Source organism: Oryx dammah, unplaced genomic scaffold (assembly GCF_014754425.2).
Source record: "Oryx dammah isolate SB20612 unplaced genomic scaffold, SCBI_Odam_1.1 HiC_scaffold_28, whole genome shotgun sequence".
Taxonomy (NCBI): domain Eukaryota; kingdom Metazoa; phylum Chordata; class Mammalia; order Artiodactyla; family Bovidae; genus Oryx; species Oryx dammah.
In genome coordinates, this window is record NW_024070212.1 from 46,872,259 (window position 1) to 46,894,854 (window position 22,596).

The following is a 22,596-nucleotide window of genomic DNA, read 5'->3' on the forward strand; positions in this document are numbered from 1 at the left end:
GCCTAGAGTCTAGATTTCCCAACCCTGCCTTTTCCTAGGTTCCCAGTTGTCTTGCTCTGTCCACCACCCTGCCAAGTCAGTCCATTGGCCATGTTCCTGTACAAATCTTTGTCTGTCCCATTTCAACCTGAAAGTTACCTGTATGTATTCTCTAACAGGTGGTGCTAGCGGTAAAGAACCCGCCTGCCAATGCAGGAAACATAAGAGACGTGAGTTCGATCCCAGGGTTGGGAAGATCGCCTGGAGGGGGCCGTGGCTGCCCACTCCAGTATTCTTGCCTGGAGAATCCCATGGACAGAGAAGCCTGGCGGGCTAGTCTGTAGGGTTGCAAAGAGTCGGACACAACTGAAGCGTCTTAGCATGCACATTCTCTAACACTGATATATTTTGTCCTTAGAGTGTTTTTCTGACTCAAAATTATGCTCAAAACCAAACCATAATGATACGCTCTCAGTCTGTTTCCCCTTTTACCATCACTCCCCTAGAAACCTGAGAGTCACCCCAAGCTCCCCATCCTCCTTAAATCCCCGATCCCTGCCTCTTGCCTCTCTAGTCCTTCACCTTAGTGTTATGAGTATCCATTAGGCCTTCAGCATCATTCTCCTGGTATATTTCAGTTTCTCCCAAATGCTTTCCCTTGTCTGGTTGAGGCCCCTCAGCAGGTCCACTCTCTTCATACTCTCCTTTTTAGCATCTTCAGTATCTCCTCTTTGCCTTTAGATTTGAGCACACACTCTTTAGCATGGCTTTGGGGGCCTACTTCTCAAGCTCCATTTGCTGCTGCTGTCTGCTCTTTACAGGCCAAAATCTAGTTCCCCAGGTATTCCATGCCACTCCATGCCTCCCTGCTGTGAACATGCCAGAAGAACCTCTTTCCCCCTCTGCTAGACCTGGTAAATCTCATATTCTTCCAAGTTAGATAAAACAGCTCTTCCTTAAAGCTTGACTTAGTTTATCAAAGTATTAATTCATCGTTTCTTACTTGGTGCTAACATTATTTTTATTAATTATGTCTCTTATTGTATCAGTCTCTCTGATGGCAATTATTAGTTGTCCTGTGTCACTCTCCCAGTTGGCAGAGAGTTCCTTATAAATATTTTACTTACCCCTGTGCTCCCAGCCCAGTTCTGTCACCTAGTAGGTGCTCTTTGGGAGTTTATCTGAGCTTACAATGAAGAGTCCAGCTCTGATAGCCAGTGTTGTAAATGACTGCTTCGTCTATGATTTGAATATATTTTCCTTTTTAAGCAGAGGAAAACAGTCTTTAAATTCATACCATTTTAAAGCTAAAAGGATGGGTGTTTCAACTGCAAGTGCCCTAAAACCAAACTCAAAACTGGCTTGAACAATAAAGAGAATGTGTTGACTTACGACATGGGAAAAATTCAGTCTTGTTTCTGGCGAGACTTGGTCCAGCTGCCCAGGGAGGTCACCAAGGATAGCGGCGTGTCTCTGCCCCATCCTCCGCAGAGTCATCGCCGCCATGGGGCCCCCCAGTGCTGCCTCCAGCAGCCCCTGACTGTCCCTCCAGGGGAGCAAAGAGCATTAGCACCTCCCGGCTTCATGTCTTTGCCCTAACTGTCTAAGGAAGAAGAAGGTCTCTTATAGGATGTAGGAGAGGGAGAGATAAAGCATCTTTTCCCAAAAATCCAAGCTAATATCTGCTGCCTAATGATTTCCAACTGGGTCATGTTCCCATCTTGCAGCTCATCATCACAGCCAGAGGTGAGCGTTGTTCCCTGGTGCTGAAGCTATTCCAGGTCTACTTTTGGAGCTACAGGTTGGGGGTTGAGGAGACGGGCTAAAATCCCACCAAAAGCATCTGACTACGAATGTGAGCAAGAGTGCGTTACCCAGAGGAAAAATCGGATTATTGCTGGGAAAAGAAAGAGTTAATAAAAGGCTGGAAAAGGACAACTGATGTTCATTATGAAGGACTTTAGAAATCTTTCGGGCCAGACTCCCATAATTGTTTCAAGAACAAACTTCTTTTTTATTTCCCTGGAGCCTGAGACCTCCATATAAGAAAAGAGCTTCTCAAGGTCAAGTGAGGAGTGACTGCAAGTCGTGAGGCAGGGCTAGAGCAGCAGCCGTGTCTTCTTTGACGAGTCAAGCTTGAGAACCAGTTGTGGGATCATGATGGGTTAAGGATCCCTGATCTCAGCCAGGCCTCCTTGCTTTCCAGTGAGAAACCTGAGGTCCAGAGAGGCTAAGTCACCCGGGTTTCAGAGCTGATTATCTGAGCGGAACCCGACTTGGAACCCACAGCTCATTCATCCTAAGTCCCTTCACGGTGCATCGGCATCGTCTGCCGTGAAGTGAGCAGCTACCAAGTTCTGGAAGGACATGCATATAAAACCTTTTTTTTTTTTTTTGGTAAATTATGGTCGTCTTGATTTCAGAATAGTTGGGTGAATCATCCAACATACTTTTACTATATATTATACTTTTCATTATTAAAAAGAGCAGTTATGAAAGAAAGCTGAAACCATTTTTGGTTGAATAGAATTTTACCAGTTTCATTTTGTCTTGTTTCCAAGATTCTGCACTAGCGTGGCATTCACTAAATAATAAATGTATTGTACATTTCAGTGTGTGGTAGCAGCAAAGAATGACTTCATAGACCGCTTGACCTGCTCTGTTGTGGTTTATGATGCCATCTGGATTCCTTGGTGGAATTATTTCCATCTAAATCACTATAAACTCCTATTTAGCTTGTCACAAATCTAAAGCCAGATATGTTTGTGGTTTTTAGTAGTGATGTAATTCTGAAAGACACTTTGAAAGTTACAAGTTGTCATATACCGTTAGCGTTTCACTTAGTGTTCCATATAATTCCAGACAAACTAGAAGCTTGAAAAAAAAAAATCTATTACTCTTTTTTTTTTTTTTTTAACTCTTAAACATTCTGCCTTTGCTGTGGATTTGGTTAGACATCAATCAGGTATGTGTGGGGAACACTGGGAGGCTCTGTGGGCTACACAGTCACGTAAGCCTGGCCCCTGCCACTTCTTAATGAGAAAGCTTATATAGATAGATGGAAAGGATGCCTCTAACTTTATGGTGAAGAGAGAATAAGAGAGAGTCTCTCTTTGTCTTTGATATCACTGCCCATTGTGTGAAAGAAACTGGATCATGTTGCAAGAGAGACACATACTGCAGGGTGGCCATGTTGACCTGCACAGAGAGAAAGGACTTCACTACAACATACTTTCTAGGAGTGTGTGACCTAGTTTGGCTGCCAGGTAGGAACAACAGCAAAACGGCAGAAACTGCCAACAGGGACTCGGGGTCTAATATTCAACAGAAAAGTCTGAAGATTTCTAAGGCCCTGCGTTTTTGTTCTGAATTTTCCCCAGAAAGGCTTGGGGGCAGAGGAGGCAGTCACTGGTAACAGTGGTAGGTAGGGGAGGGGTGCCAAACCGACAGTGCAGAGCAGAGCACGAAGCGCAGAGAGGAGAGAGGAGGCCAGGAGAGCAGTTCCCAGAGAGCTGCAGCACACTCCGGGGTGGCAGGCCGGGACGCACGGGGCAGGCGGGTTGCCGCGCAGAGCAAGAAGAGAAAATGGGTCAGGATGGGTAGCTGGCTGTCTCAGAAACGACAGGAGGCTGGGAAGCACAGCCCCAGGCTGATTCAACTAGCTGTGCGTTGGGGAGTCAGGCTTCTCAGCAGGAAGGCTTAGGGACTCAGGGCCGGGGTTCCAGTCCTGGCTTCACCACTTGCTGACTCTGTCCCCCGGGAAAGTTGACTCCTCATCTGTGAAATGAGGAGGTGGGATTAATTGGTGCTTTATGAGATAAAGAACCATTATCCTTCACAGCAGAGACCACAGGTTGGGACTTCCAGAAATGGTAGTGACGCTCCTTTATCTCCTCAGCGGTGGAGAGCACGTGTCTCATGAGGCACCGTGATGTGTGCCAGCATCACGGAACCCTGTCCTTTCCTTGGACCTCCCTCCCTGGAGAAAGAGGCAGGGAGCAAACCATCACAAGCAAGTCGATTTGCATTACCAAGAACTGCTGTGAAGATGGTAAAGGAAAACAGTGTGGTCGGGGAGGGGCTGATGGAGGAGAACTGAATCCTCTCTGAGGAGAGAACATTCGAGAGAAACCTGACTTGCAGGAAGAAGCTTCCTAGGAGACAGTCCCAGGGGTAAGGCAGACCGCTCAGAAGAAGCAGAAAAGGCCCTCAGGAAGGAACGAGTCCGACACATTCAAACAGCAGAAAGGAGACCAGTGCGGTTAGGGTGAGCAGGGGGCTGTTGGGGAGGTAGGCCGGCACCAGACTACATGGGACCTTGGAGGCAGTGGTAAGAAAGTTGGATCTCATCCCAAGGGCAGCGGTAAGCCTTTGGAGGGTTTTAAGCAGGAGAACGAAAGGAAAGATCTGCTGTACGTTATGAGAAGATCGCTCTGGAGATTCTGTGAAGGACAAAATGAAGGAGAGCAAGAGGAGAAGCAGAGATGAATTAAGAGGGAATTGTAATAGTGAGAGGTGGTGATGGCTTGGATGAAAGTGGCAAGGATGTAGGGAAGAAGTGGGTAGATAGGAATGTGTGTAGAGGTTTGGGAAGAAGGAAACGGGGACAGTCCCCCCCACCAGCCCTCGTCTCCGCTAGTGCCGACAGAGATCTTCATGTCTATTCAGGAAATCTGTTAATGATAGTCTCCTGTTCATTTGTCAATTTCTGGTTTGGGAGTGCAGGTGTAAGTATCCTGTTTTGGTAGCAAATATAATAGTTGAGTTTCAAGTTGTTATAGAAAAGCCTAGTAAACAGAGGAGCACCAAAGCAAGTATATATTCCTTGCCCTAGCAGAATGGATTGAGGGCCAGGTTAGCAGTCCACAGCGTTTCTCAAAGGAAGAACTTTCCCTGGGTCTCTGTAAGAATCCAGGAAGAAGCTGACTCTGCTTGGGTCATGTGAAGTGAAGTCAAGTCGCTCAGGCGTGTCCGACTCTGCGACCCCATGGACTGCAGCCCACCAGGCTCCTCAGTCCATGCGGTTTCCCAGGCAAGAGTGCTGGAGTGGGGTGCCACTGCTTGGGTCATGTGCCACTCCCAAATCAAATGTTAGGTCTGGGGATGTGGCTCCATGGGTAAAACGATGGGTGAAGCATCCCTTGTGTCCTGCATCCGATTAATAAGACATAAAAAAAAGGGCCAGGGACAGTTTCTTCAAGGCAAAGGTACAGACTAGCGAAAACGGTATGCCTATAACGATGCCTTCACGTGAATTGCTCCAGATGCCACAGCTCCTCAGAATGCCTGGTCAGAGCCAGGCCTAAGTTATAGCTCTCTGAGATTATTCCATTCCTTTGTCTTCAAAGGAACTTTTGTGAAGCCCAAAATATAAGCATTCTGTCAATCAGTTTTCCTCATTCACTTCTTTATATATTTGATTATCTTCTGAAACTGTATAAAGTAATAAAAACTCTCTTTAAGATTTTGTCCTGGCCTGGTTCTCAGTATTTCTTCTAGGTGACGTGGGACATCAGACACCCCAGCACCATGTCTGTGTATCAGGCATGGGTAACTTGAGGGCCCTGTCCATATCAAGATGGCCTCAGGCTTCCATGCACTTGACTATATGCCTGCACATAGGTTAATACAGACCCAGTGGGCATAGAATTCTTCAAACTCTTTCAGATACACAGTGGGAGGCTCTCCTTTAACCTCACTCCCTCTCCCTTTGTGCTCATACCTCAAGCATCAGATCACTCCTCTCTCATGGACCTATTTTCTGGGGAGAGGATCCACAAGGCCTAAGAAGTTCCTTGAGGCCCTTGTGAATGGTCGGTTTCACAGAGAGAAGTCTAGGCTTTGTACCCAGGTCTCGTTTATTTGTCGTTGGTTCCTTCTCATCTTCCTTAAGGTTTCGTGCCTCTTGACTCTGGCTGTTTGTGAACTCTCAATCCTGAGCTGTGCTTGGGCATTTTCCCTCTAGCCCCAGGAATTCCCATTTATTGAGTAGACTGTACAAATAAGGCCCATGGAAGCACTCTGAAATTACCTCCTTGGTGTCATTTCTTCATTCCTGGTCTAAATACCTCTCAGCTAAGTGACAGGAAGCTTGAATTATTTTTTATTAATACCCAATAATGTACAAATCATTTATTCAGTAAATATGCATTGCTCAAATACTCATAAGCACTGAGATTGCAGTGATTCAGGTTCCTGGCCTCTTCAGGTAAATTATATTCTAGTGGACAGACAGACATGTGGAGGAAACATATAATATGCCAGGAGAGTAAGTAGGGTAACTTTAAAACAAAAGGCAAGCCTGGTGCTTGGAGGAGAAAGGAGCGTGTGTACAAGCAAGAGGAGCAGGGTTATGTAGAAAGATTAGTCGGAAAAGGTGCCTCTGAGACCTGATCTGGTGGAGCTGGGTGGGAAGAGACTTGGATTTGGAGAGAAATCTCTATTTTGGTAAGATTGCCAGTTACCTGAAAATTTAGATGGTATTTGGAGGTACCAGCCTCTCTGGTGTGAAGCCATAGGCCAGAAAGTGGCACCATATGTAACCACCACCACTCACCCTGACTCCATCCCATGCTAGTAACCATCATGGTTCTGACCCCTTGCCTAGCTCAGTCCTTACTACCCCCCTTTCTCCACGCTGGTCACCACCTCTCTCTTGCCCTGTTTATCGCACTGATAGAACTTCCAGGTTGGCTTTCTTCACAGCTACCACTTAAGCTCTCGTCCTTGATGGTAATGTGGATGCTTGCATCACATTGCCTTGGACTATTCTGAATAAATTTTCTTTCCTATCTCTAGGATGAACCTACCTTCTCATTGCCCCACCCTGTGGGTAACAATATACTCTATCATTGACATTGGGACGCTTATGAGAGCAGAAGGAAGTAGTATTAGTAATTCTGCTGGGACTACAGGTATAAATGGGACCATCCTGTGCAAACTGGGTGATTGGCCACTGTGTGCAAGTGGAGATGGGCCCAGTTATCTCCAGCTCAGGAGTGGAACCAAGACCCCCCCTCCCCAGCCTGGCATCTGATCTGAAGAACGAGGTTGGGCTCCTTATATGGCTGCTCCGGAAGTCAAATACAGGCCACCCCCTTCACTCACTACCTTGTTTTTTCGCCCTCAGGCCTGTCTTTCTCGTTTCCGTCAAGGAGGCGCTGGAACACGCTTCCACTAGTTTCCCTTCTGCTGGGAATGGACTGGAGATTCCCAGAACCTGTTTTCTCAGCTTCTTCAGGCCGCCACCTGGGGTGAGATGTAGGCTCTTCTCCCTTGTCCAGGTCTCAGAGAGCTGTCCCCAGACCCTTGCATAGGCCCTAGAAGGCCTGTGTTTTTGCCTCTCTGGGGTTCAGAAGGAGTCAGAGTGGACTTTCAAGCCAGAGTCAAACCAATCTCCTTCCAACCCCTCAGGACGCTAAAAATACCCCCAAAAACATTGTTCGTTGCTTCTTTACATAGCTGTAAGCAAAGAAGATGCAGTGTGTGCATGTGTGTCTATATATATTAATAATAGAGTGAAATAATGCTATTTGCAGCAACGTGGATGGACCTAGAGACTGTCATACTAAGTGAAGTAAGAAAGAGAAACACAAATACCATGACTGTCACATATTTGGAATCTAAAATATGACACAATAGAGCCTATCTACAAAACATTCACAGATACAGACAACAAACTTGTGGCTGCCGCGGTGGGGATGGCAGAGGGATGAAGTGAGAGTTTGGGACCAGCAAATGCAAACTGTTACATATAGAATGGATAAATAGTAAGATCCTACTATATAGCACAGGGAACTATACATTCAATATCCTGTGATAAACCATAATGGAAAAGAATATGAAAAAGAATATATATATGTGTATAGCAGTCTCTTTGCTATACAGCAGAAATTAATACAACATTGTAAATCACCTAAACTTCAATAAAATAAAAAATTTTTTTAAGTTATATTGTTCACAGCTTTAAAAGATTCAAGGGGCATAGTAAATGCCCATGCTTTTTGAATAAAATATTGTAGATATTAAAGTCAGGCCTCAAATTTTGGAAGTAACACCAAAAAAAAATATTTTTGATGTAATAATAATGACATCTTACTGGGTTCAGATGTATTGTCTAGTACAGGTCCACAGTCCCTATTCTGAAATCTTAGAAAGCTTGGAAAACCAAGGAAGAAAAAAAGTTCCAAGTTTGTCACAAGTTTATCTGATAGTAAAACCTGGGTTGAATTGGCATGAAGCTTATTGTCTCATCTCACTTAGTGTGAATATTCCTATTTTGCTGCAGAAATATTAATATTTGAAGAAGCTTGGAGAAGTTTTGGTTACTTCTCCAAACTTTAAAGGTGGGTATTGTGTAATATATGGTATATGTACTATAATACCTGTTCACAACACTTCTGACCCAAAAGGTTTCCGATGGGGGATTTTGTCTCTGTAGTGCTGAAATCTAGACCCCATGTGCCCACAGTGCAGAAAGCCAAATTCTGACAGCCAGAGTTTGCAGCAAAGTAAGGGTTTACTGCCAGGCACCAAGTAAGGGAGTGGGAAACAAGCCTCAGATCCATTCCCACTTTTTCTTCAAGTTAGGGATTTATTTTTTTTTTAAGGACAAGAACAAAGACTGATATTAATTGCCTTGTGACATTACTTAATCATAGCTTTGGGAGTTTTGTTCTGTTTTGTGAGTCTCAGACCAGGAGGTCCATGGCTCGGGGGTCTGTTAGCTTATCTTGTCCTGGAGAAACAACCTGGGTTTGTATGTTAATGATGAAAACACATACTAGTGATTTTAGTACATTAACAATGAGTGTTGGCAATATATATTTTAGTCATCGGACACTGGTAGGATTAGTGCTCAGTTAGCATAGGATTGAGGTCAGAGGGGACAATAAAGGGAATAAAGATTTGGATAGAGAGATGAGTTATAAACTCAGTAAGAGAACTTCGTTTTAGGGGAATTCAGTTTCAGCTAACAGGACTGTTTTACCCACTACATGTTTTCAATGAATAATCTCCACAAATTAGGCAAATACAACCTCCAACAAGATTCCTTACAAGTTTGCCCCCTTTTGGATTCTGCTCCTTGTATGGTCTGTAGTTTGGGACTATTTGTATTATTTTCTCATTGACCATTTAGTACCTTAATCCTTTGGAAGAAAACAAACACACTGAAATAGTAAATAATTAATAAGTAAATAATAATAGTGAATAAGGGAATATCCTTTATCATCATATGTAAAAGAGAGTGTTCACATGTGTCCCCCATTTTCACTTTATGCTGAATTCTAGGAACTACATAGATGCCCTCCTGGAGGATAGCATAAACCTTCACACATGATTTCATGCTTTATGAGTCTCAGACCAGGTGGTCCGTGGCTCAGGGACCAATTTCTTCATGCAAATACTAATATTTGTATGTCTTCATGCAAATACTAATATGTGTACCAGTGTGTATACCAACATACATAGCTGTGTGATTTGTTAATACATACTGGATCATATTAAACATACTATCCTGCAACACGCATATTCACTTTGACAACTTATCTGGGCACATCTTCCATATCTGTTCATATAAATCTATATCACTTGTTCACGTATCTCCATATATTTCATTGCATGGACTTTTCCTATCCCTATTGGAGGATATTTGGACCATCTCCAATTTCCACAAATACAGTGATAAAGTGGATGGCATATGGATAAATCTGTGGGATGTATTTCTAGAAGCAGAAATGCTGGATCAAAAATAGACACACTTAAAATTCTTATAGATATTCCCAAACGGCCTTCCCCAAAAGTTACATCAATGTGTGTGCCGAGGGAATGTAAATATCTGTTTCCCTATATCCTCAGTAACATTAAATATCCACAATCTCTGCCAACTCGGTAGGTGAAAAATAACTCATTGCTTCCTTTTATGTTTAATTGTTAACCATCTTTTCAAATGTTTGACTGTTTCCTGTTTAGAATTATCTGTTCATCTTCTTTGCCCATCTTGATACTAGGTTACTTTTCTTATATATTGATTTGTAATGATTCTGCATATCAGTATGTTAAGGTCTTTACATAAAACATATTTTATAGAAAATTTCCCTCAACTATTGTCAGTACTCTTCCTTGGTGGCTCAACCATAAAGAATCCACCTGCAATGCAGGAAACCCAGGTTCGATCCCTGGGTTGGAAAGATCCCTGGAGAAGGGACTGGCTACCCACTCCAGTATTCTTGCCTGAAGAATTCCATGGACAGGGGAGCCTGACAGGCTGCAGTCCATGGGGTAGCAAAGAGCTGGACATGACCTAGCAACTAACAGTTATTGTCAATATTGACTTTAACAAGCCTGTCATATTTAGGAACTTTTTGTGATAACCCAATGATGTGTGTTGTATAAAGCAGGAAAAAGGCCTAGTTTAAATCTAATTCCAAAGAAAGTTAAAAGTAATCAAGAGAGCATTTCCTGTTTGTACAAATGTTAACTGTTACTATGTTTAACTCCCATATCAGTGGCCCAGTTGATTTGGATTTTCGCTATTTCCTTCCAGTTTCCTGAATACTATGTTCACCGCATTCCCAGAAGCCGGGAGGTCCAGCAGTCCTGGCTGTCTTCAGTGCTCACCACCTTGTACTCCATGTGGCTCTCTTTCCCCCTGACTTACCGAGTGAAGCCAGATTTGGTATGTATCTGGTACCAAATACCAGATTTGGTATTTGGAGGGGAGCGAGGGTCACTGTCCTGTGGATGCTTTGTTGGTAATAGGACAAGTTGTTTTCTTAAACAGCTACCATTTATCATTGCGCTAGATACTGTACCAGGCCTATCTACTAGCGTGCGCTAAAATTTATCATTTCAATGCACTTTCCTGAAAGAGGTAAAGAATTTGTCTTCCCTGTCTGGCTAACTTGAACTCTGAATTTGCCTTCTTCAGCTCTGTGTCTCATGGCAGTAAGAACTAACAGAGCACTATCTTTAACCCATCTGTGCTCCCGTCTACCTGTGGTTCCTGAGCCAACATCATGTGCTTACTCGTCAGCTGGAAAAGAGCCAGTTTTCTGTTCCTTTTCAATACTCTTCTTGTTTTGTCAAAACTCTGTTACCGATACTCTGTAATAGCCTATTTAGAAAAGAATCTAAAAAAGTGTGGATATATGTATGTTATTTATTTTGCTGAACACTTGTAGCAAACACAACATTGTAAATCAGTTATACCCCAGTAAAAATTTTAAAAATTAGCAATCTAGTAGGCAAATAAAACTCTGTTACCAGAAATGATATGCCATGGGCAGCATGTCATACACTCCCAAGTTTTTATAGGAAAGTAATACAGAAGATAGAAATGTGAAAACTTAATTAGTACACTGTATTAAACCTTACCTTCCTTATCTATAATGGTCTTAAATTCTCTGTGGATGAAGTTCTGTTACTAAATTCTAAATGCACTTCAGTGTAAGGCAGATCAGCAGATATGTTATCACAATAGTGTAGACAGCTCTTAAATAATACTCTCATTCCTGTTTAACGCAGAATCCATTAATCTGGTAGCCTTAAAGAAACTCTTGATTAGCTTACCTTATACATGATTTCTGGCACAGTGGATATTGTTTTCATGAATAGTTGGACAAAAATGCACTTAGCTCTGGTGATTTTGAAAGACCGCTGTCAGCTTGGTCTTTACCTTTCACCAACTGAATTGCCATTCAAGTGCCTCCTTTAGATTAGAATTTTAAAACCGGAATTTTCTATATGACTAATTTAGATTGGTTTTAAAAGCTATAATTTACAAGCAGTGAAATGCACAGATCTCAAGTATATAATTTGACTATATCTCTTATCAAGATATAGAACATATTCTAGCACTCCACAGGCCCCTCCCCAAGCAACCAATTTCTGGTGATTTCTATCACCATAGATTAATTTTGCTTATATTTATTTTAAAATTGTTGACAAAGTAAATTTATCTCACAGTCTCCAACCACATTTTTAGTGTGTAAAATTCAGATGTTTTCTGAAAGATCATTAGTGCTCTTAAGGGGCCTCCCTGATGACTCAGTGGTAAAGAACCACCTGCCAACTCAGGAGACGCAAGTTTGATCCTTGGGTCAGGAAAATCCCCTGGGGGAGGAAATGGGAACCCACTCCGGCATTTTTGCCTGGAGAATTCCATGGACAGAGGAGCCTGGTGCGCTATAGTACACGGGGCCACAAAAGAGTTGGACGTGACTGAGCAACTGAGCACACACGTGTGTACTGCTCTTAAAGATTTAGTTATTCCTGAAACTTAACAGATAAAGTGGAAGGAAGAAAAATGGGCTTCACGTTTTAAGCGGGAGGTTTTGAGTTTACACCTACTAAGTCACTGGGGTATGGCCACTGTCGCAGGCAGCAGCCAGGTTCGAGTGTGATGACTTGAGGACGCTAAGGTGTGAAAGTGAGAAGGAGGCAGTGACGTGATGGCTGACGTCTGCTGCGGACGTGGAGGACTCTGCTGTCTGCCTGGCCTAAGTGTGTGATACCCTTGTAGTGGGAAGAGTAGCCGATGGGTTAAGACACTGGGTTCCAGGTTCATTTTGGCTTTTATTTGATTTTAGATCCCTTCTGGGCATCATTCTCTACTTTAAAACAAAAGGATTGAACTAGATGTCCTCTCAGTTTCCTTCAAACTTAGTCTAAAATTTTATGAGTGCCATAAATTTGCCTATAAAGAGTGGAAGGAAAAAAAAAAACTATTATGTTTCTAGAGGAATAAGAGCGGAAGAAGGAGGGAATGTGAGGTACTTATTTCCATTTTAAACTGAGTTTTCAAAATTATTTCAAACCTGAACATCGTCCAGTCTGCTGTTCTGATATGGTTGGCATCACAAAATGAACTCCCACTTAGTGAAAGTCGCTTTTACATACACACACCAAGTTAATGAGTAAAAGGCCTTTTTCCTACTTCAAAAGCAGAACTACAACATGCAGCTCTCTCCTGTATTCATCCTTGACTTTTTCTTTTTTAAAAAAATTATAAATGGCACTAATTCTTTTGAATATTTTTGCCCTTTTAAACTGAAATATAGTAAATTTATATTGTTGTGTTAGTTTCAGGTATACAGAAGAATGATTCAGTTGTGTGTGTGTGTGTATGTATATATGTTCTTTTTCAGATTTTTTTCCATTATAGGTTATTGCAAGATATTGATTACAGTAGGACCTTGTTCTTTATCTCTTTTATGTATAGTAGTTTGTATCTGTTAACCTCAAACTAATTTGTCCCTCCACCTTCTTCCCCTTTGGTAACCAAAAGATTGTTTTCTATGTCTGTGAGTCTGTTTCTGTTTTGTAAATAAGTTCATCTGTATCATTTTTTTCTTTGTTTTTGGGTTCCACAAATAAGTGATAACATATGGTATTGTCTTTCTCTGACTTATTTCACTTGGTATGGTAATCTCTAGTTCCATTCATGATGCTGCAAATGGCATTGTTTCATTCTCTTTTATGCTGAGCAATATTTCATTGTATATGTATGCTACATTCTTACCCATTCATCTGCTGTGCATGCTTACATTGCTTCCATGTCTTGGATATTATACATAGTGCTGCTATGAACATGTATCTTTTCAAATTAACATTTTTATCGTTTCTGGATCTGTGCTCAGGAGTGGGATTGCTGGCAACTCTGTTTTTAATTTTTTAAGGAATGTCCATACTGTTTTCCTCAGTGACTGTATCAATTTACATTCCCACCAACCATGCAGGAGGGTTCCCTTTTCTCCATGCCCTCAGCACTTATTATTGGTAGACTTTTTGGTGATGGCCATTCTGACTCGTGTGAATTTTGATTTCCATTTCCCTAACAGTTAATGACAATGAGCATCTTTTCATGTACTGTTGGCCATCTGTATGTCTTCCTTGGAGAATTGTCTCCAGATTTTCTGCCCATTTTTTGATTGGGTTGTTTGGTTTTTCGTTATTAAGTTGTATGAGCTGTTTGTATATTTTTGAAATTAAGCCCTTGTTGTCTGCTTCATTTTCAAATATTTCCTCCCCGTCTGTAGATTGTCCTTTTGTTCTGTCGAGGGTTTCCTTTGCTGTGTAAAAGCTTCTATGTTTGATTAGGTCCTATTTGTTTATTTTTGCTTTTATTTCTATTGTCTTGGGAATATAGTCTGGCAATTTATGTCAGAGAATGTTTTGCATATGTTATTTTGTAGTTTTATGGTATCATGTCTTACATTTAGGTCTTTAAGCCATTTTTAGTTTCTTTTTTGTGTATAGTATAAGGATGTATTCTAACTTCATTGATTTACACATGACTGTCCAGCTTTCCCAATACCACTTGCTGAAGAAACTGCCTTTTCTCCATTGTATATTCTTGCCTCCTTTGTCAAAAATTAATTGACCGCAAGTGCCTGGGTTTATTTCTGTGCACTCTGTTCTGTTCCATTGATCCATATGTCTGTTTTTGTGCATTCTTATGACTTTGATCAAAGTTTCTTTTTAATTCTGTTAGAAAAGAAAACCCCAGTTTTAGAAACAATAGTATTATCAGACCTTAAATTACCTGAGTTGTCTGAACAGCAAGGTGATTTTCTGCTTCACCTCAGTTGTATGCACCTGAGCCAGTAAGTTGACTCTCCGTTCAACTGTCTCTATTCCTCACTTTGTCATCTGTAAAACAGAAATAAAGTCACTTTCCTTGTTTCAGAGCGAATGGTGAATAATAGAACATTTCAGTGTTTTTTAAATGGAAATTCCATCTGGTATATAATAGCTAACATTTATTAACCACACTTACACGTGCCAGGGTTGGTCCTTAGTACTTGTGTTCATGCTGTATGAGGTGGGTAGTTCTGTTATGCACATTTAATGGAGGAGGAAACTCAGGCTCTGTGAGACAAGAAGTTACTTGCCCAGAGTATGCAAAACCAGGAAATAACAGAGCTAGGTCTAGAATCCAGGTCTTTCTGATTCCACAGCCCAAAGCCTTAACTACTGGACTGTATGCCCCATTCTGGCTCACCATGGAAGGTGTATTCATTCATGTAGGCCAATTAGAAGTCAATTAATAAATTACTTTTAAAATAAATTATGTTAAATATCAGTCCTCTAATTGAGTATGTAAATTTAAATATACCCCAACAGCTCAAGTTAAGTATTTTCTTTCATAATAGATTTAATAAAGACTGATCTAATTGAATAATAGTAATAATAGTATATATTTCAAAATTAAGTATCATGTATATTTTTCAAAATAGAATATTTTTAGAATTCAAAATGGATAATTCAAATAAGTATTAATAAAGAAGTATTACAGAACTTTACAAATGAGACTGATGTGGAAAATTGATTGAATTCATATTTATCAGTTTTCTATTATAGAAAATCATATGCAAAACCATTGTAAGAATATGTAATATTATATCTTATTTTAACTTTTTGAATGAGATAGTAATCCAAAAACTCAGCTTGTTTTGAGGGAAAAGTGTAGAATTGTGCTTATTGAGCATGTATTAAAAGGCATGCTTGTTTGGGAGACTTCCCTGGAAGTCCAGTGGTTAAGACTCCAAGCCTCCAATGTAGGGAGCTTGGGTGTGATCCCTGGTCAGCAAAGTAAGCTCCCATATGCCACACAGTGGAAAAAAAGTCATGATTGCTTCTTCTAAGCCAATTATTAGATGAAAAGCATCTTAGAGGAAAGGTTGTAAACTCTGATTTGGAGGCCTGAATCTAATCTTTACTAATTGGAATGGATGGTTTCCTCTTTTTCAAGGTCATGAAATAACTTTTTAGGTGGTTCTGATATTTCACGTATCATATTTTTCCAAGAAATATGGCTTTGCCAGGCATCCTGTGAGTAAGAGTTGTAAGTTCCTAAGGGTATCCTTGAGTCTAAAAAGACAGTTGGACAGAAAATAGATCGTTGGTTGCCAGCATTTGAGGTGGGGGAGGGACTGACTACAAAAAAAAACTTGAAGGAACATTTTTGGGTGAAAAGCTGTTCTATATCTTGATTGTGGTGGTGATGGTGGTGGTGGTGGTTGTTAATTGCATGCGTTTGTCATAACTAAGACTTGTATGCTAAAAAGGATAAATTTCACTCTATAAATTATGTCTTAATAAATATCCATTTTAAAATCTGAATCGTGGCTGAAAGCCTCAAATCTTTGCCTCCCAGTAGCTTCATATATAACATGTAATTATCTTTGAGTAAAAGTGATTTGGTGACTCGTTGCTTACTCCTCCCTGCACCTCACCACGCTAGTGTTTTTAATACCCTCTCTTAAGTGGCACAAATACCAGAGTCGAGTTACAGCATTTATCTAAAATTTCTAACACAAAATTCAACTCCTTTGCTGAATTATGAATCTGGGTCAGGGAACATCACTAGCAGCCAAAAATGACATAGTTCATCAAATAAACTGAGATTTCTAGTCATTTCAATCACTTACTATTTTCTGTTTGTCTCTGTAACCTTGGAAACAATAAGTAGAATTGGTCAAGTTTGTGATGCTGTATTATATGTTTGATTCTAGGTGAATCTGTCATCATCAAAGAGTTAGTTATTGAAAGTATATGTTAAATGCCTACTGCTTTTCCTCTTGTACTGCTTATTCACTTGTACATCCAATAGGCATCTGAAACTTTCTTGGTTCAAAATAGTAAGTATTTCCTATATTTCCCAGGTGGCACAGTGGTAAAGATTCCGCCTGCCAACTCAGGAGACACAAGAGATGTGGGTTTGATCCCTGGGTTGGGAAGATCCCCTGGAGAAGGAAAGGACAGCGCACTCCAGTATTCTTCCCTGACCACTTGCATGCACGCATGCGCGCGCACACACACATGCACGTACGTGCATGCTAAGTCACTTCAGTCATGTCCGACTCTCTGCGACCCTATGGACTGTAGCCTGCCAGGCTCCTCTGTCCCTGGGGGTTCTCAGAGTACTGCAGTGGGTTACCATGCCCTCCTCCAGAGGAACTTCCTGACCCAGGGATCAAACACACAGTCTTCCCCATCTTGGTAAACTTACTTAAGTCAAGTTCTCAGGAGACATCTTTGATTTATCACTGCCACACCCTACTCCTGTTCAACAGCAAGCCCTGCCAGCCGTGTCTTCACAGTTTATCATGATTTCTGTCTGTTTCCGTCCATCTTCTCTGTCCCCATGCCATCCAGCACCACCCCATCCCCATTGCATGGCCTCTTGTCTGCCCGTGGACATTCATAACCCCCCGCAGTTTCACCACTCAGCAGCCAGTGTGATTTATAATGTAAATCAGAGTCTGTTACTCCTCACAGAATGCTGTTATGTCCAGCAGTCTTCTATGTTCTTAGAATAACATCCAAATTTCTCACTGTAGCCTGCATGCACCAGCCTGACCAGCTTCTCTGACCTCTTCTCCTCCTCCTCCTCTTTCCCTAGTTTTCTATGTGCCTGCCAGACCTGCCTTTTTTTCTCCCCCAACAAACCCATCTGATTCATGTCTCAGAGCCTTTGTACGTGTTGTTCCCTGTGGGTGGGGCTCTTCATACCTGCTCTAAATGTGACTGGTGCCTTTTTGTTCTCTGAGCTCAAATGTTCCCTCCTCACAAAGGCCTCCCCTGATACAAGCCCTTCCTCCAGCCCATGTCCTCACCTCTCTGAGAGACCGCCCTGCTTTAGTTTCTTCAGAGTCCTAATCCCAATTTTAAAAAAAGATTTAAGAAAGCTATTTTACGTATGTGTGTGCCATTCCATAAGAAACTGCGGCTGTGGTGTTCACTGTACTGGTGCAGCGGTGCCTGGCGCTTGGTAACCTCTCAGTGCAGTCACTGTGCTAAGTCACTGGTGCCTTATGGTGGTGAGTGAACACTGCTATGGGAGTATCACAGAAGAACTCGGTGGTTCCCTCACTCCCTCACTCACAAATGGTGGTCAGCCCTGCTCTGTGACAGGATTTATCCTGAGTGTGAGAAGTATGAAAGTAAGCACAGTAGACAGCAGTCTTGCCCCCAGCGGAGTTATTATAGTGCAGTAGGTCCTCTGGGGAGCTGGATATGGCTTGAGAGTGGACATGACATTTAAGCAAAGATGGAGAAGAGTTGATCAGTCAGAGAATAGAAAAAAAGGGTCATTTTAAAAAGAGTAAAAGATTAATAAGTCAGTTGAGTGAATCACATAATGTATATAAGATTGAAGTCTTTAGACTGTACCTTTATTAATTAGCATTTCACGTATGTTTTATTGTTATTAGAAATTAATGAGATCTAAAACTTAAGACCTGAATGCAGTAGCAAGGTAGTCATTTTTATAAGGTTAATTATTATGAGTACTGTTAAGATGACATATGGGACTTTTTTCTCTATAAACCCCATAAACAGATTTTTTTTCATTGAAGTGCAGTAGTATTTAAAGGAAATGACCACTTAAACATTTTATTGATTTGTCATTTTGATTCCTCAGAATGAAACACCTTAAAGTCGTATTTTTAAAAAATTTTTAAAAAATAAAATTTTTTCAACTCTCCCTGTGTCAGTTACTGTTTTGTGTGCTTTACGTATGTTAACTCATTTAATCCCCTTAGCAGTCCTGTGACGTAGTACTCTTTATCTCTGTTCTATGGATAAAAAGCTCAAAATCCTGAGAGGTCTGAGTAACCAAGGTCACAAACCTAGTCAGAGCAGCATAGTTCCAGTTCTCTTAGAAATGTATCAGGTTCTGCCAGAATTAGATAACTTATTCAGTAGAAACGTAACTAGTATTTTTTAATGTCTATATTGCAGCAGCACTGAAAGCAGCATTGGCTAAATAAAATATAGCCAGTGTCCTCCAGAAGCTTATATTTAGTTAGCTTCAAGGAAAACAGAATAAAGAAATAACAGGTAGACATGAAATAGTAATTCTGTTGTGGGGGGCGGGAAGCCATTTAAATCAGAAACAGGTCTTCCATCTCTTCAGCCTGCGCCTTGTTTGGTAGCTGAGATTCTTTTAAAAAGCATTTGAGTAGATTTTTTTGTATTTTTTTGTTTTGAAATGATTACAGATTCCAAAAAGTTGCAGAAATAGTACATAGCGTTCCAGGTACTCTTCACCGAGCTTCCCCTAATGGTGGTCTTATATAACTGTAGTGCAAAATTGATATTAGTATAATACTGTTAGGGTCTTCCCTAGTGGCTCAGCAGTAAAGAACCCTCCTGCAATGCAGGAGACGCGGCAGGAGCCACGTGTTTGATCCCTGGGTTGGAAAGATCCCCTGGAAAAGGAAATGGCAACCCACTCTAGTATTCTTGCCTGGGAAATTCCATGGACAGAGGAGCCTGACAGGCTACAACCCATGGGGATCACGAAAGAGTCAGACTCAGAGCACAACACACACAACCAGGCTAAAAACTTTATTCAGTTTTCACTGTTTTTCATCTGTGTTCGTGTGTGTGTGTGTGTGTGTGTGTGTGTGTGTGTGTGTGTAGTTCTGTGCTGTTTTAATCCATGTGTCATAGTCGAGGTACATAACTGTTTCACATCACTGCCAGAGAACCGTGCTAGCCCTGTTCTAGCCCCAGTCCATGTTCCATGGTAGCCTTTAATTTGTTTTCCATCACTATAGTTTGTCATTTCAAGAATATTCTATAAGTGGAATCATCCAGTATGAAACTTTTTGAAATTTACTTTTTACACTGAGCTTAATGCCCTTGATATCCATTCAGTTTTTTAATATGTATCAATAATTCCTTTTTATTGTTAAATAGGATTTCATCCTATGGAAGTACTACAGTTTGTTTAACCATTTATACTGAGGGCCATTTGTATTATTTTTCAGTTTTTTGCTGCGATGAATAAAGCTACTGTGAATATTCATATATAGGTTTTTGTGTAGGCACAAGTTTTCATTTCTCTGAATAAAGGCCCCAAAATAAGATTGCTGGGTCTGATAGAAAGTACAAATTTAGCTTTATAAGAAACTGCCAAGAATTCCCTGACGACTCAGTGGTTAGGATTCTGCACTTTCACTGCCGAGGGCAAGGGTTTGATCCATAGTCAGGGAACTAATATCCCACAACCCTCACAGCCAAAAAAAAAAAAAGCCAAACTATGTTCCACAGTGGCAATACCATTTTACATCTCACTAGCAATGTCTGAGAGATCCAGTTTCTCTGTCTTCTCTCTAGCATTTGGTATTATCAGTATTTCTTAGGTGTGTAGTGATATACCATTGTGTTTTTAATTTGTATTTCTGTAATGGCAAATGATGTTGAACATCTTTTCATGTGTTTATTTGTCGTTAATAGCTCTTCTTCACTGAAATGCTTGTTCATGTCTTTTGCCCATTTTCTAATTGAATTTTTCATTTTACTTTTGAGTTTTGTATATTCTAGATATTGGACTGTTGTCCAATATGTGGTTTACAAATATTTTCCCTCACTTCATAGTATTTTCATCTTCTTAACAAAGTCTTTCACAAAGCAAAACTTTTTACTTTTGATGAGGTCTAACTTATCAAATTTTTCTTTAATAGATTATTCTCTTATCATCATATCTATAACTCTTCATCCAGCCCTCAGTCACAAAGATTTCCTCATATTTTCTTCTAAAAGTCTTATAGTTTTATGTTTTACATTTAAATGTGTAGATCAATTTTTGCATCAGGTGTGAGATTTAGATGAAGGCTTACTTTGCCTGGATGCCCAGCACAGTTTGTTTTTTTAAAAAAAGAAAAGAAAAAGAAAACTTTCCTTCCTCCATTGAATTGCTTCTCCCCTTTGTTAAAAATTAGTTGGAGGGACTTCTCTGGTGGCCCAGTGGTTAAGACTCTGCTTGCTTTCACTGCAGGGAATTTAGATTGAATCCCTCCCTGGTCATGGAACTAAGACCCCACATGCAGCATGGTGCCACCAAATAAAATTTTTTTAAGAGAATGATTATTATTTTTAAAAATCAACAAAAAAATCAGTTAGAAGTTTAAAAAACAAGGTAGTTTTGTGTGTTTGTGTGAAATTTCTGTTGCATTGATCTGTGTCTCTCCTTTCTCAATACCACTCCCTTATGGTTGCTATAGCATATAAACCTTAACTTCAGGTAGAGCAATTTCTCCTACTTCATTCTTCTTTTTCAAAATTGTCTTAGCTATTCTGATCCCTTCACCTTTCAGTATAAACTTTAGAATAAGTTTTTCTATATATAAAACAGAGTTTTGCTGGGATTTTGATAGCAATTGCATTATGTGTATAGATCAATTGGGGGGAAATTGACGTCTTTACTATATTGAGTCTTCCAAAAGGTGAACATGGCATGTCTCTTCACTTATTTAGATCTTCTTATATTTTATTCATCAATGTTTTGTCATTTTTCAGCATCTAAATTATGTGCATGTGTTTTAAATTAGTATCTTGGTATTGCACTTTTTTAGAAAATTGCAAGTTATAAATGGAATTGTGTTTTTAATTTTGGTTTCTACATGTTTGTTGCTAACATACCAAAATACTGTTGATCTTTGTTTATCTCACTCAGATTCTGTGATCTTGCTTTTCTAGATTTTCTTGGATTTTCTAGAAAAAAAAAATCATATTTTTTGAAAATAAGAAAGTTTTATCTCTTCTCTTCCAATCAGTATATAATTTGTTTCCTTTTCTTACTTTATTGCACTGAATAGGGCTTCTAGTATTATGTTTAATAAGAGTGATGAGAGCAGCTTGTCTCTTTTCCAATTTTAGGGAAAAAGCATTCATTCTTTCACCACTGATTATGACGCCAACTTTAGGTTTTTTATGGATGCTCCTTGTCAAGTTGAAGAAGTTTCCCTTTTGTATTAGTCAGGGTTCTCCAGAAAAACTGAACCGGAAACAACAGGATAGAATTTTACTCAGCCTTTTTGTACTATTTAGGTGTTCAGCTTAACACATTAGGGAGAACAATGCAGTTTACTCAGTCTGCTGATTGAAATGTTAATTGTAACCCCAAAACACCACACTGACATTGTTGTTATTGTTCAGTCACTAACTTGTGACCAACTCTTTGCGACCCCGTGGACTGCAGCATGCCAGGCTTCCCTCTCCTCTTCTATCTCCTGAAGTTTGCTCAGACTCATGTCCATTGTGTCTGTGATGCCATCCAACTATCTCATCCTCTGTCACCTAAATAGGTTTTCTGGGATTTTCTAGACAATCATATTTTTTGCAAATACGAAAGTTTTATTTTCTTAATTTATTACACTGGCTAAGATTTCTAGTATGTTTAATACTTTCCCAGCATCAGGTTTCTTTTCCTATGAAATCGGCTCTTCACATCAGGTAGCCAAAATATTGGAGCTTCAGCTTCAGCATCAGTCTTTCCAATGACTACTGAAGGCTGATTTCCTTTAAGATTGACTGGTTTGATCTCCTTTGACCAAATTTTGGGCACCTCATGGCCCAGTCAAATTGACATGTAAAATTAACCATCACAACCTCTATTCCTAGTATTCTGATAATGTTTTTCTTAATTACATTAGTGAAAAATTAATGTATTAATGACAAAATGAGTTTTGTCCAAACTTTTTTTGTTGATTGATACAACCATGATTTTTTGTTTAGCTGTTGATACAATACAGTGAGAGATTTTCAAATATTGAAACAGACTTGCATTTCTGGAATGAATTCTACCCGATCATGGTGTATAAT

At 40.3% G+C, this 22,596-nt stretch overlaps 1 protein-coding gene across 2 annotated transcripts in view; it reads left to right on the top strand.

Moving 5' to 3' along the window:
* ALG14 (ALG14 UDP-N-acetylglucosaminyltransferase subunit) overlaps positions 1–22,596 on the top strand; it is a 118,916-nt gene that overhangs the window by 29,437 nt on the left and 66,883 nt on the right. For both annotated transcript variants that reach the window (XM_040232260.1, XM_040232261.1), the window contains exon 3: positions 10,526–10,657. In XM_040232260.1, coding sequence (XP_040088194.1) covers positions 10,526–10,657 — 132 coding nt within the window. The remainder of the gene's footprint in view (positions 1–10,525; positions 10,658–22,596) is intronic.